The sequence below is a fragment of the Photinus pyralis genome, unplaced genomic scaffold (genome assembly GCF_008802855.1).
Source record: "Photinus pyralis isolate 1611_PpyrPB1 unplaced genomic scaffold, Ppyr1.3 Ppyr1.4_unclustered_Scaffold6434, whole genome shotgun sequence".
Taxonomy (NCBI): domain Eukaryota; kingdom Metazoa; phylum Arthropoda; class Insecta; order Coleoptera; family Lampyridae; genus Photinus; species Photinus pyralis.
The window spans coordinates 17,926-29,683 of record NW_022171972.1 but is presented as its reverse complement, the minus strand read 5'-3'; the positions used below and the strand labels follow the sequence as shown (position 1 = coordinate 29,683).

Sequence of the window (11,758 nt, the reverse complement as noted above, 5' to 3'; positions counted from 1 at the left end):
TAGCGATGTATACAGTTCACTCTATAGATACAGTGTGGTCATACAGTTGTGTTGTTTTTAGCGCATTTTTGTAAATTTATTCGTAAAAAGATAGCTTTTAATCTCACTTTGCCTGGTACATGTACCTACCGTGGCCGTGTAATTACCAACTTTAGGGACCGGGCTACGTGATGCGAGGTCGGCGACACCTGGGCGCCATCCCCGATCGTGTTACACTAACCTGGAGATTTTTAAGTTTTTTCCTATCTTCTACAGTTTTGGTCCGATTGTTTTCAAATTGGTGTCGTGTCGGTGGAAAGGTTTTGTAAATGCGCACAACTCCTGCGTAGCGGAATTTTGTTTTTTGTCCTAGGAGCGAAATTAACCAAGTTGCAAGGCGCGCGTCTTCAAGGGGTAGTCGGCGTTGGGCGCCCAAAAGTTTCTTAGAGCTCTAATAGTGGCTTCTCTTTCTCGTGTCGCCAATAGAAGCTCGAACTATGAGAAGTACCCAAAAATGTACTTTTTGGTGGACGGTTTTTTGCGAAATCCATAAAAATGCAAATTGCGGGTGAACGGGATGTCAGAAGTGGGTACCGACAAAGGGAATGTGCCCCGACAAGTTCTTCCTCTCTTTTCCACTTTTTTTTAAACTACCTACTCACAACTGGTAATGATCCAATTTTGGAGCAGTAATCTTTTGCCTTCATTACTGTAATTTCACCTACGGTCCCCTAATACTTGGACCACTAGATCTTTTGTGTCTTTTGTGTAATCTGCCATTGTTTATACGGTGCATAAGAAAATTACTTCATATTTTGATTGTTGTTCTTTATCGAACTCTACATCCTACAAGTTACAAGTATTATTGTGGGTGCAAATGGAACAACTAACAAAACCCCGGCTTCTTCAAAGGTAAAGCCTCTCAATATCGTAAACTAAATAATTACATTACCCGTTTAACAATTCTATTTCACTTCATAGCATAGCTTAGGTTAACCTCGAGGTTAACTTAATGAATATTTTAGTTAGGTGTCTAGGAGAATATACAATAAATACAATCATCAATTGTAGATAATTTTCAAAGCGACTGAAAACTGAGCAGCAAACAAAAACACATTTTATTAACCAGATATATCAAACCATTGACAACGAGCAAAGCTCTATAGATACGTTGTCAGATGGATGTGGAGAGTCATTCTTCTTATCAAACCCTATTACACTGGCGAATCTGTGTCCAATACGTTAAATCGCCTCAGAAAATGAGTCGCGGAAAATGGAGCACATTCTGTTCGTAACAAGTGTCCAACATTTAAACTTAAATCTAAACAAGAACCTGAAATTAAAAAAAAACTGGCAGTTCGAATTTCTTGTGTAACAACCAAAATACGTAATGCTGTGGAGTAAGATGAAGGAACGCTCGTCATAGAACTTATAATATGGAACTTAATATATAGATACTGTTTACTTTTACAAATTTCATTATTCGTACTCCCGCATTTGGAATGAATTCCTTTTATTGCTTCGGATTTCCTATTGCATCTCATTTCATCGATTTTGAGATCGAAATCCAATGAGCCAGCCTGAATGCGCATTACTATCCAATTTTTGCGCTATTGAATGCGAAACAGGGCGATACTGCCTGAAATAAAGGACCTTATGAGATCATAATGCAATCAAGCCAATTAACTTGTAGCTCGACTGTTCATAAAAGTTTATAAGGCGATCGGTTTCGCCTTTATAGGTATTTTATTACACCGAAGCGGAAGTCCATTACGATTTATCTATAGGGCTATTCTTTTCCATTACGTCTCGTGGTTGTTCCTAATTTATATAGGTAGGAAGGAAATAATCTTACACTACACAAATTTTAGATGATGTAAATCGTATATCAAATATTGTGTGTGTGAAATGTGTTCCGTGCCTTGCGGTGGTTTTACTTGCAAATCGATTTAGGCTCTATTAATTAATTTATTATTCTGGATTGCAGTGTTTGTTTTTCGTGGCGTTTAGGATGTATGTAGTCTACACCTGAGTCTACAAGATGCCGAGCTTTGCGAAAGTGTGCTATTTGCAGACAGTGGTCTTTCTACCAAGTTGAGATCGAATTGAATTCAAAATTATTGATTAGGTAGCATATTTATTTCATCCCCATCAACATTCAAAATCCTGCCGATAATTGAAAGAAACAAGAGTATTCTTATTTCCTTTTCAGTGCATAGCAAGCCTATCATACAAATTTAGAACTTTTTCATTTGATAAATGATGTACGTAGTTCTTAAGTATTATGTTATTCAAGAATAGGTTCCACGTTCCATAGATCAGTCTTGTGTAATAAATGAATTGTCATAAAAAGGCTGAGTTAGAACTGATGTAATCGCTTATTGTTGCGGAACTTTTAAATCTTGGCGTTGGCAGGTTATAGTTGTTACATTTCCATGCGGTATGTAATAGGAGCAAGATATCGGTATAGACACTTTCCATTAACATTTGCGAGAAAATTTGGCTCTGAAAGCAGAGAGAGAAAAATATAGTCTGTACCTACTCCATTTAATGAACATCCATAATTTTGTAAGGGGAGAAAACGTAACTATTGGTGCCAATACCAGCATACATACAGTGAGTTTTTTTTAAATGCGAACATAGGAGTTTGTATGCAATGTAATTTCCCTATGTTCGATTTAAAAAAAAACACATCAATCTATGAGATGTGCGCGGTTCACATTCCCAAAATGCGCAATTTGTCAGAACAGCAATTCATAGTCTTTATGATGAAGAGCACTCGGTAAGATTTTTTTTAATTAAGCCATGTGAGGCCATAGCAACTTTAGGATAAATTTTTCTTAAACTCACGTTAACTTGACTTCACATGGCACGCGCTGACATCACAATTCATTGTGAACCAACCTTCAATTATTTGTAGGTCATGTGCACCTGGTATTCTACTAATTTGATGTATTCAATACATAAATGAAGAAAATAAGAAAATAAATAAGGCGAACAATTACAATAAATGTTCGAAGTGTCCTCCTTGACATTCTAAGCAATAACCTAACCGATTTCGTAATTAAATTGGACGGCGGTATTTTTAAAAATGTGACAGCTGTCAATTGTATCTACTACTCATTTGAACTACTCAATAGATTGATGTTTTTTTTTAAATCGAACATAGGGAAATTACATTGCATACAAACTCCCTTGTTCGCATTTAAAAAAATTCACTGTATATGCTTCACCGGTTGAACAATATTGAGATTACTCCCAATATTATTTAGTGTAAGCACAGGGTGGTACACAGTCTCATGCACCGAATTTTAAAGACTTGGAAGCCCCGTGCTCACGTAGAGTGACTAAACGACTTTTGTGTCAATAGTAATTTATTCTACATTTTACGTTGTTTATATACAAAATTTTATACAACAATTGGCAAATTAATTGCAATCTGTTAATTGCAAATTGAAAACTAACCTAGTCAATGTTGTGTGCAAATTGTCCTCATTTACACATAATGCCATGTAATTTTATTTCTTAATCCTACTTTCTTTCCGAATTAACTATTTCTCTAATATTTGGCCAGCGCCCTTTCCTGTTTAATGGTGATATTAAACATTCTGCCAGCCGCGCCCTAATCTATCTTTTAGTTTTGTGTTTCCCCGAGAATAGTTGAATATAATGGTTCTAACTGAACTGCTTCGTGATCGTTGTCCTTGGTATGTGATTTGTTTCTGTGCTGGATGTAGAATCTTATTCCTAGTACGAGTGCCAAGATAATTGCAATGAGTAAGGTAGTTGTCGTGCTTGTAATAATGGACTGTGATGTTGTGGACCGCCATTTGATATTTCGAATATCTGCATTAAGAGTTTCTTCTTCGTCTTTTAGCTGTTTAAAAGAGTCTTCTGCATGGAATATTGATTCTTCTATTACTTTGGTTATTTGCTGAGTTGACCTTGTATGATTATATGGTTTGTTAAACTGTTTTATGTAGCTACCTAGTACTGATAACTTTTTATCCCGTTTCGGATTGAGTATACTTTTCTTTGTTTTCAACAGGCAATCTTGTGAAATCCTGATAATTCCAGTGGCATTGATCGTGATTTCCTGTCGTTCGCCACTACAGGAGATAGCGATACGTGTGGACTGATTAGTGATGAACATCCAAGTATTGGTGGCATAGAGTTGCTTCCAAATTAATCCTTGAATCTCATGTTGTTGTATATTGCATTGGTTAATTTCTGTTCTGTTGTAGACTTCGTCAATGATGCAATTTTTGTTTTCTTCTATTTTCTTCACCATAGTGGGAGCACATATAAAATTGTGTTTGTTTGTTTGTAGGCAGTCTTTGAATTCTTCATTTGATATTTCGAAATATAGTTGATTGTTGTAGTCCACAGCTAGCATTTCTTCATTGACATTTAAGGTCCAAAACGTAGAATTTTCAATTTTTATAGGAATTGGGGTGACTTTCATAATCACGTATACCGTGATCTCTGCCACCAGAAAAAACCCGAACACATGGACCATGAACAATATTGAGATTACTCCCAATATTATTTAGTGTAAGCACAGGGTGGTACACAGTCTCATGCACCGAATTTTAAAGACTTGGAAGCCCCGTGCTCACGTAGAGTGACTAAACGACTTTTGTGTCAATAGTAATTTATTCTACATTTTACGTTGTTTATATACAAAATTTTATACAACAATTGGCAAATTAATTGCAATCTGTTAATTGCAAATTGAAAACTAACCTAGTCAATGTTGTGTGCAAATTGTCCTCATTTAGGTACAAATAATGCAATGTAATTTTATTTCTTAATCCTACTTTCTTTCCCAATTAACTATTTCTCTAATATTTGGCCAGCGCCCTTTCCTGTTTAATGGTGATATTAAACACCGGTGCTTGCTGACACATGTAAGAATTCTATCGAAAATCGGTCAAATCTAATGGACCCGCTGAGTCAGACCGCTACACCGCTTTTCTAGATCCGCTTTATACGCGGTTTATTATTGTTGTGGGTTCGTACTTATTAAATTTTGTAGAATTAATTTTAAAGATTCCGTAAAAGACCGTAACTTGCTTCATTGTAAGAGACATACTTTATTTGTCATTGAGCACACCTTGCCAATGGATGGAGAGGCCTATCAGCCCCACCCTAGCCGGGCCGGATAGGTTTTATTTGTTTCCGATAATTGCATCTTGCTATGTAAGCAGAAGAGTGGTCCTTACGTAACCGAGATGCACTTTGTTTAAAGGTGTAAGGGCCTCACATTCAAATTTAGATTATGAGAATAATTTAGGCGGGCAACTTCTCACTTCTTTAGGCTGAATTATTGGAACATAGATCGCATTTGTAGATATATGGAAATTTTCTAAACATAGGTTGAAATTGATTTACTTTTCCACCTCTGATTGTACCAGTTCTAAACTGTTGTAATAATGTCTGGTCTCAGGGAAAATTAAATAAATAAAACTCACACATTTATACCTAATTTACTATAACATTATTTAGGAGCACACAATACGCACAAGAAGTGCGTTTCGCGGTGCTATCATGACTACTTTACTACTAAGTATAAGTACTAATCAACCGATCATATATGACGTCACAACGTTGGACGTCATGACCGTATTAATTCATTACACCTTTCCTTTTCCTAAAGAAAATTTTGATTCCTATTGAATTAAAATTTTCCGACTAAGTATAATGCTTATTATAAATGGCATAGTGACCTACATCATAAATGTGAACGACTACGATTACATACCGACTATTGTTACATGATTCATTTACCTCTAACTTATACACTATACCTACCTACCTAGTTATAATTACAAGAATTGAGCTAACTTAACACTATTTTCAAATATCCGTTTTCCGAATGCATTCTTTACACGGTTTTTTAATCACTAAAATAACTTTTCACTCTGTTTTTATGCACTTGCACTAAACTATTTTTGATTTTCAAAGTCACATTTGGAGGGTCCTCTCGTATTACTTTATAAGGTCCGGTATAAACTTCGTCAAATTTATTTCCGGTTTCGTTTCTTAATAATACCTTATCATTAAATCTATAAGTAACACTACGACAATTTACATCTAACCTATTTTTCCTTTTAGCTTTGGATTGTAGTAGATTATTTTTCGCATCGCTACATGCAGTTTGCAATCTAAACTTTAACTCATGAGCGTAATTATCAAAATTATACAAAGGATCAATACGTCCTAATACATCATGTGGTAATTTGCATTGTTTTCCAAAAACTAACTCGTACGGGCTGTATTTGGTTTCAGTGTGAATGGAATTGTTAAATGCGAAACTCCAGAATGGTAGCCATTTTGCCCAATCATCTTGAAATTTTGATGTTTGAATTCGCAAGTAGGCATTTAAATTTTTGTGAGTATTTTCCAAAGAACCTATTGTTTCGTGATGGTACACCGTGGAAGAAATTTGATTAATACCTAGAAGTTTGGCGGCTTCTTTGAATGCTTTTGCCAAAAATTCCGTGCCTTGATCTGTTGCGATTTCTCGCGGAATCTCGTATCTCAATATGAAATTGTTGGTAAACGCCTGAGCTACTGTTTTTGCCTCTTTATTTTCTATTGCGTATGCTTCCACAAATTTAGTTAATTCGCACTGGACTGTGAGAATGTAGCGATTGTTATCGACATCTTGATTTAACGGACCTACTAAGTCTAAATAAACTTTTTGAAATGCTTCCGAAGCTGTAGTTGTGATCGTTAGTGGTTCTTTATGAGGAATGGAATGTTTATAACGTTGACAGTTATCACACTTTTGAATAAATTTAACAATATCATCTCTTAAGTTACTCCAATAGTAAAATTGTTTAATATTTGCGTACATGCGGTTAATACCAGCATGACCTCCCGTTGGAAGAACGTGATAATCGTTTAAAATTAATTGTTGGGTTTCTTTGCAATCGATTCGTACTGCGCGGCTTATAACACATACTTTAAGGTTCAATTGTTTGAGTAATTCTACATTTTTACCTAATTCGGTGAGAAGCGCTTCATTTTCTGGAACCTTAAAAACACAAAATTGTGGTATACCATTTTCTATACTTAGGTAATATTTGCAAATGTCTCAACTCTGCGTCTAGGGCATGAGATGATAAACAAAATTGCTTTATATACATTACTTCATTTTTTATGTCATAATAGTACATTATATATCAAGGTAGAGAAGTCCACTATTATTGCCTGAGCACCAAGATTACATCTCGAGGCGCTTGCGCCGAGGGGTGTAAGGTGCGAAGGCAATAATAGACTTCTCTACCGTGGTATATATACTATTTTTTTCACTACTAGCACTTGAAATCCTCTAAATTAACATATTATATTGATAAGAGAGTGAACGGTTGGACAGATTTTTTTGTTTCTTAATTTAACATGTCAATCAAGTACGTGGAAGTACAAGTCAAACAGGCCGTATTTTGTTCTGTCATTGAGATTTTTCAAAGAGTAATTTCGTTCGAATTTTTTCAAAATGTGATAATTTTAGGTATGTAATTTCTCTGGAAATTGCGAATGGTGGCAATTATTCGTTTTAGAGAACTTGTCTAAACGTTCATTGAGCGAAATTTCGGGTTGTGTTTTCTAAAAGTGACAGCGTGACAGTTCTCACTATTGACTACTAGTTAATAATAAAAAATTATTAACCACTTTGAACAAATGCCGAGAAAGCCTACTTTACAAGTGGAAAAAAGGTTAATAATCATGTCATCAGACGCTAGTAGTGAAAAAAATACTTTACCTAACCTGCGCACGTACCTACTCAAATTTATATTTTCTTCTTTGCGACTAATCGCTCTTAACTCTACTGCATCTCGGGGTCGTTTTAATAATTCGACAATGACCGGCTGGCCAATCCGTTCATTAGCTTCATCATTAAAAGTTACCTTCGATTCAGTCTTCTGCAACTTATTCTTAGTTTGGGATCTAGTTACTGCGAATATGTTTTTTGAAAACTTCGTGAGATCTGATGATTCAAGTTTTATTCTTGATAACGCGTCGGCTGTTGAGTTTTCGGCACCCCTAACGTAATTAATCGTGAATTGGTAGTCTTCAAGTATAAGTCTAAACTTTGTTAATCTGGATGAAGGATTGTTTGCACCAAATAAATATATTAGAGGACGGTGGTCGGTGAAAATGTGAAATTTGCGACCAAATAAATAAGGTCTGAAATGCTTTACACTCCAAACAATGGCTAGAAGCTCCTTTTCTATGGTGGAGTAATTGATTTCCGCTTGGTTCAATGCTCTGCTGGCGTAAGCAACGGGCTTATGATTACCATTACATAAAATTGCACCTACTGCATATCCGCTAGCGTCGGTTTTTAAAATAAATTCATTTCCCGGAGAAAAATCTGGAAATTCTAAAATTGACGGTTCCATTAATTTTTGCTTTAAATTATCAAATGCGGTCTGGCAAGATGCGTCCCAAATAAATGTAGTAGACTTCCTGGTTAATCGATTTAATGGAGTTGCAATTTTGGCGAAATTTGGAATGAACTTACGATAATAATTAGCGAAAGCAACAAATCGCTTAGTTTCGTCTGCATTTTTTGGTACAGGATAATTTTGAATAGCTTCCAATTTACTAGGATCAGGAGAAATTCCCTTAGGTGTAATCATGTGACCCAAGTATACCTACTATTTCCTTTCTTAAAAATTCACATTTTAATGGATTTAATTTCAAATTAACCTCCCTGAATCGTTGTAAAATTTTTACTAAATTTCGATTGTGATTTTCTAAGGTGTTTCCAAATACTATAACGTCATCGAGATAAACAAAACATGATTCATAGTTTAAACCAGATAATGCAATTGTCATTATACGTGAAAATGCGCTGGGACTAATTTTTAACCCCATAGGCAATCTCTTCATTTGAAATTGACCTTTCGCTGTAGTGAAGGCAGTAAATGTTCTACTAGATGGTTCTAACTCCACCTGATAAAATCCCTGTGATAAATCTAAGTGCGTAAAATATTTTGCGGAACCAAGGGCGTCATAGATATCTGTTATATTAGGCAAGGGAAATTTGTCGTCCTCAATTTGTTTGTTTAGTTGGCGGTAATCTATTACTATTCGCCATTGGGTGTTACCTTCGACACCAGAATTTTTTGGAACAATTAATAAGGGTGAAGACCACTCGGATTTACTTTCCTCTATTATTCCATCTTTAAGCATGCGGTCTACTTGATTATTCACTTCTGATTTTTGAGCATGTGGTAATCGGTATGGTTTGACGTAAACAGGACGAGCATCGCTCTTTAACCTTATATCTACTGTAGCTAGGTTAGTTACCGTAACTTGATCGTTTTCTAAGAGAAACACATCGGCATATTTTGCACAAATTTTATGAATTGAATCCTTTTCTTCCATATTTAAATTTTTAACATTAAGTGTATCTAATAATTTATCCACCCGATCTACACAAATTTCGTTACCCTCAAAATTAAATAAATTGAATTTAGATAATTTAATTACTGCCGGTTTAAAATTCCTAATTTGTACTTCTTTATCGCTAGTGTTTAATATTCTTACAGGTATAATACGATTATCGTTGGGTTTTACTATAATTCCGGCTGTAAAAAGACCTTTTGAAATCTCATTTGGCAATACGACACATTCGTCAAATTCCTCTATTTGGAAATATTTTATAATTTCGCACCGAGGTGGTATGCATGTTATTGTTTTATATTTAGATTCTAAAGAAGATGTGAATGAGTCAGTTTTACCATAGAGTAAACAACGTTTAGAGATACCGCGCTGTGTAAATTTTTGTCGGCTAGGGACTATCCTTGAATATAGATGGCCATTGAATGCATCAAGTGTCTCCCTCTTAATTCCAGAATAGTGTACTTATTTTCCGTCTAGGATTCAAACCTACGCAATTAAAAGCTCGCGAGTACCAAGCTTTTTATGATATAATTATGTAACTGTATACATGTCGTACGTCCCACGCATTGCATACCTATAAATTGCGCAGCCAGCAAAATGGTTTTTATTTTCATAACTTGCGTCTACATTGTGACTGGATATTATTATTTATAATATGTGCGCGCCAAGAATTAAAAAAAGGGTTATATTATTGAATGAAGACATGTTTAAATACCTATCTACATAATGGGGGGCCATAAATATTTATTAATTGAAGACATAAAACCCAGATATTTGCAATATTCGGCAAAATAGCCTTTAATCGGGGTATATTGACCTTTTGTTTTGCTTAATAACCTACTGTAGATTCCTATATTTTGATTTGATTACCAGAGAATTTAATTTGACCTCATCCGGCAATCTACCCTAAATCTTTTAAGTTGCATGGTTGCACAATAAACAATAATTAAAACGCGATGTCTCTTTCGTATCGTGTTTCGTGATAATTGGGGGCATTTGTGGTCTGTGGATATGAGTATCTAAGAAACTATCGACCTATTATATTTAATAGTTTCCGTTTTTCCCAAAATTTTGGAAACATGCATGGTTACGCGACTTTGCTTTAGCTGCTTTGAGAAATTTTATCTTCTCTATACATCGCTTCATTGCTTTATCAAAGGAAAATCTATGGTTAGCGGTCTATTCAACTCTATTGAGTCTATTTTGAATTTTGATATGTCCAAGGTTCAACCACCACCTACTAAACCTAATACGGAATTACCTACTGGAAATGTCCATCACTGGATCACATTGTAATTTAATATCTCGATCGAGTGACGTAAAGATCCAATGTGACATAAAAAAGTTTATGTGATTTAGTCGAAACCCACAAGTCATGAAAATTTTAAGTTAGCACCATTAGCAAGATGAGAAAAAATTACTAAGGGTTTTGTTAATGGTTATTTGTTCGTATCTTTGAAAATAAATGAACGCCACCGCATTTTCTAAACATTTTTCGGTTTTTGACCATAAGTTCGTTATTTGTAAAGCTACAAGAAACTCCGAAAGGGAAAATTAATCAGCATAAAATTCTGCAATTCTGTGCGACTTTGTATCACACCACACAACACTATTCGAGGATTCCCCCAGGTGCATGGCGATCAAACTGTTCTACCATCTTCCACAAGAATTGCGGACGCCTACGTCGGCCAAAAAATTTAAAAGTCAAATCGGTGAATTTTTCACATTTTCACCAACAACTCATACCTCGACTCATACCATCACGTCAACGAATACCTCCAACCAAGGCCTGCGCGACTATGATTTATTGTAATATGGATATGATGTAAATGATCAGAAATTGGGGAAAAATAATTAAAACTGCTGAATTTTTCCGCGGGTGAAATCCCGGGGGTTGAAAGGGGTGGAAAGTGGTACTTGGCAATTTGTGGTAATAGGTACATATTAATTTCGGGCGAAAATGTTCAATGTAACAGTTATAGAGAATAAAATGAACAACTTTTCTATCTGCGCTGTTTTCACATTACTTACCTCTAATTTTCCTAGAAAAACCGGAAAAACCTTTTTTCGTTTTTTGTTCTTACTTTTGCGAAAAAAAGTCGTAAAGGTTTGAAATTTGTAGGAAACGTAGCTACAAACAAGGAGACAATTTTTTTGGGACCGGAAAATTGAACCGTTTCCGAGATATCACGATTTCTGAAAAAAACACATCTTTTTCAAGGAGATGAAAAATCTATTTTTTTTCATCGCACAGAGGTGCGGGGGGTAGTAAAATTTTAGGGAAGACTTATATTTTAATAAACAAAAATAAAAATTATTATTCCTATAGAAAAACTTCTAGAAAATCGCCAAAAACTGG

General features: G+C 35.2%; 1 protein-coding gene across 1 annotated transcript; it reads right to left on the bottom strand.

Annotated features, from left to right (window-relative positions):
- Positions 1-3,613: 3,613 nt before the first annotated feature.
- Positions 3,614-4,444, bottom strand: LOC116182632. The gene has a single exon (XM_031503174.1). It carries the CDS (start codon positions 4,442-4,444, stop codon positions 3,614-3,616), a length of 831 nt encoding a protein of 276 aa, XP_031359034.1.
- Between the last annotated feature and the right edge of the window lie 7,314 nt (positions 4,445-11,758).

Coding starts and splice junctions, on each gene's coding strand:
- LOC116182632 (XM_031503174.1), bottom strand. CDS start 4,444: ATGAAAGTCACCCCAATTCCTATAAAAATTGAAAATTCTACGTTTTGG.